Source organism: Penaeus vannamei, chromosome 27 (assembly GCF_042767895.1).
Source record: "Penaeus vannamei isolate JL-2024 chromosome 27, ASM4276789v1, whole genome shotgun sequence".
Classification (NCBI taxonomy): domain Eukaryota; kingdom Metazoa; phylum Arthropoda; class Malacostraca; order Decapoda; family Penaeidae; genus Penaeus; species Penaeus vannamei.
The window spans coordinates 31,240,638-31,243,137 of NC_091575.1; the positions used below are offsets into that span (position 1 = coordinate 31,240,638).

A 2,500-nucleotide genomic window follows, 5' to 3' on the forward strand; every position below is an offset into this window, starting at 1 on the left:
TTTCCTAAAAAAAAAAGTTTGAAAATTAAATCTAGCGAAAAAAATCATACTCAGAGAAGGGAGAGTTTCGAAACGAGAAATTTTGAAAAAAAAATGATACTTAAAGAAATTGAAATACGAGTATGAACAATTGGCTTTTTCGAAATGAAAGCTTTCGCTAAGATATGCTACACTTCAGAGCATGTTATACCTTCCCCTTTACACGCTCACGCTCTAGCATTTCGAGAACATATGTGATCGGTAAAAAAAAAAAAAAAAAAAAAAAAATACTGAATAAAAGTTGATGATTTGAATATTCTTTTTTCTAGATTTTTTTTTTGGGGGGGAGGGGGGAGGGGTGGGGTGCTCATATGGGCAAAGGGCAACAGACGTGGCTTCAGAAATGAGGAGAGTGTGAGGGAATTTGTAATGTTGGGGTCAGTGTGAGGAGGTCGGTGCGGTAAGGGAAGTGTGAGGATGTTTGTGTGAGGACATTGCTATGAGGAGAGCAGTGTACGGAGGGTTATTGCGAGGTGATCGTTATGAGGTATGAGGTGCAATAACGTGATTCTAAACGGGCAGTGTGTATGAGGTATGAGACGCAATATAATGAATCTAAAATCGGGCAGTGTGAGGGAATCAAAAATGCAGAATCAGCGCCAGTGAGTGAGAGTATGAGATCAGTGTGAGGAAATCAGCGTGAGGAAGCCACTCTGAAGAAGCCAGTATGAGGAGATCGCGAAGATGAAGTCATGAAGTCACTATGAGGAAGTCAAAGTACGGAGACCAGTCTGGGAAGGTCAGTATGAGGGGAATTAGAACGAGGAAGGTCAGTATGAGGGGAATTAGAATGAGGAGCCACTTGCTGACGGCGCACTGGCGATCCTGACCTCCCCTCCGCCTTGAAATCTCGTTTTGGGAGGAACGGCTTTCGTGTGACCTTTGCTGACCCGAGAATATTGCGTTATGACTTCTTTTCTCTTCGTTGCGTTATGTTTTTTGTTTTTTTGTTTTTGTTTTTTTTTAGTTTTCTTGTTTCTTTCGTCTATTCGTATTATTTACGCTCAGACGGCCGATAAGAGCGTAGTCGGTGAGCAAACGAATGAAAAAGAGATGAACGAACGAGTGATAAAAGCGTAGTCGCCGAGGAAAAGCGAATGAAAAGGACGAAAGGAAGCGATGACCTCCAACGCAGCGAAAGAACGCGAGGCCGGGGACAGGCGCGTGACCTCTCTCCGAACTACCATATGCCGGCTCCTCCCAGGTCCCGAGCGGCCTCCGATCCCCCGAGCTTATGAGGCGCTGGTGACACTTACCTTCGTTGAGCAGAGGCTGTGCCATGACAACGCTCAGGAGAAGGGTGAGAGCCAGGAGCATCACCACCACCTTGATTCCCATGGTGCCGCTGCTGTTCTGGTGCCGCGAGAGAGTGGAGGGGCGAAGCGCGGAGGCTGAGGTGCAGCTGGAGCGAGCGAGGAGCGAGGGAGGCGCGTGTGCTGACACGATGCGGGCCGAGGGCTGTGTGGCTCCGTGGTGCGAGTTGACGTCCGCTCAACTCTGTGTGTTTGGGACCGCGCCCCCGCATCCCCGCGCGCCTGCCAGGGGCACGATAACACGGGGGGATCTCCACGGCGATTTAATTAATAGATTGGATCCGGGGACATACGTCGATTTGGAAATATTTGGAGGATGAAGGGTTCTCTGCGGTTCTCGGCAGGAGACTCGCTGTGCGAACCGCGAGGTCCTAGAACCACAACAATGGGCCTCTTCTTACCATCTGTTGAGTGTTGATCTGTCGTGACGTCACGCATTTGTGTCCAATCATGTTTCTACCGTCGCTTAATAGCCAATCATCACTCTTAGCCATTTTTCATTCCTGGATGTAAGTACCTTTACATTACAAAAACACAGCATTACCATATTTGGCACTTACCACTCAAGAAGGAAGAATCACTTATGAGAAACAGGAAAAACACCATTATCTACAGCTAAGAAGTTGCGATTGACTCAACGACCCGCTACGACCTAGGGGTGTACACTCAAATCTCCAGCTTACTCAGAGGAAATGAATGACAGTATTTGAGTCTGTCAAAGGGTGTAAGACGGGTTTTATATCATTTTTATTGAGAGTACTGTAGAGGAAGCAGGTGCTGCTGGAAATGATTCCTATCTGCGTTATATTTCATACAGAATGTCTCTCTGAAAATTATGAAACGCATGTGTAAGTGTGTGTGTGTGTTTGTGTATGTGTGTGTGTGTGTTTGTGTATGTTTGTGTGTGCGTGTGTGTATGTGTGTGTGTGTTTGTGTATGTGTGTGTGTTTGTGTATATGTATGTGTGTGTGTTTTAAGTGTGTGTATATGTATGTGTGTTTTAAGTGTGTGTATATGTATGTGTGTGTCTGTGTAATTAAGTATATGTATGCGTGCTTGTGTATAGTGTATGTGTCTGTATGCGTGTGTGTGGTGTTTAAGTATGTGTATACCCGCTTATGCATCGTATGTGTGTTTGTGCGTGTGGT

General features: G+C 45.9%; 1 protein-coding gene across 4 annotated transcripts in view; it reads right to left on the reverse strand.

The window, feature by feature from the left end:
* The window catches only part of LOC113826242 (U8-agatoxin-Ao1a), a 200,124-nt gene extending 198,564 nt beyond the window's left edge, over nucleotides 1–1,560 (reverse strand). For 2 of the 4 annotated variants that reach the window (XM_070141173.1, XM_070141171.1), the window contains exon 1: nucleotides 1,296–1,560. In XM_070141173.1, the coding sequence (XP_069997274.1) occupies nucleotides 1,296–1,377 (82 nt within the window). In that variant the 5' untranslated portion in view covers nucleotides 1,378–1,560. The remainder of the gene's footprint in view (nucleotides 1–1,295) is intronic. The other 2 variants (XM_070141170.1, XM_070141169.1) reach the window with 1 other exon arrangement.
* Between the last annotated feature and the right edge of the window lie 940 nt (nucleotides 1,561–2,500).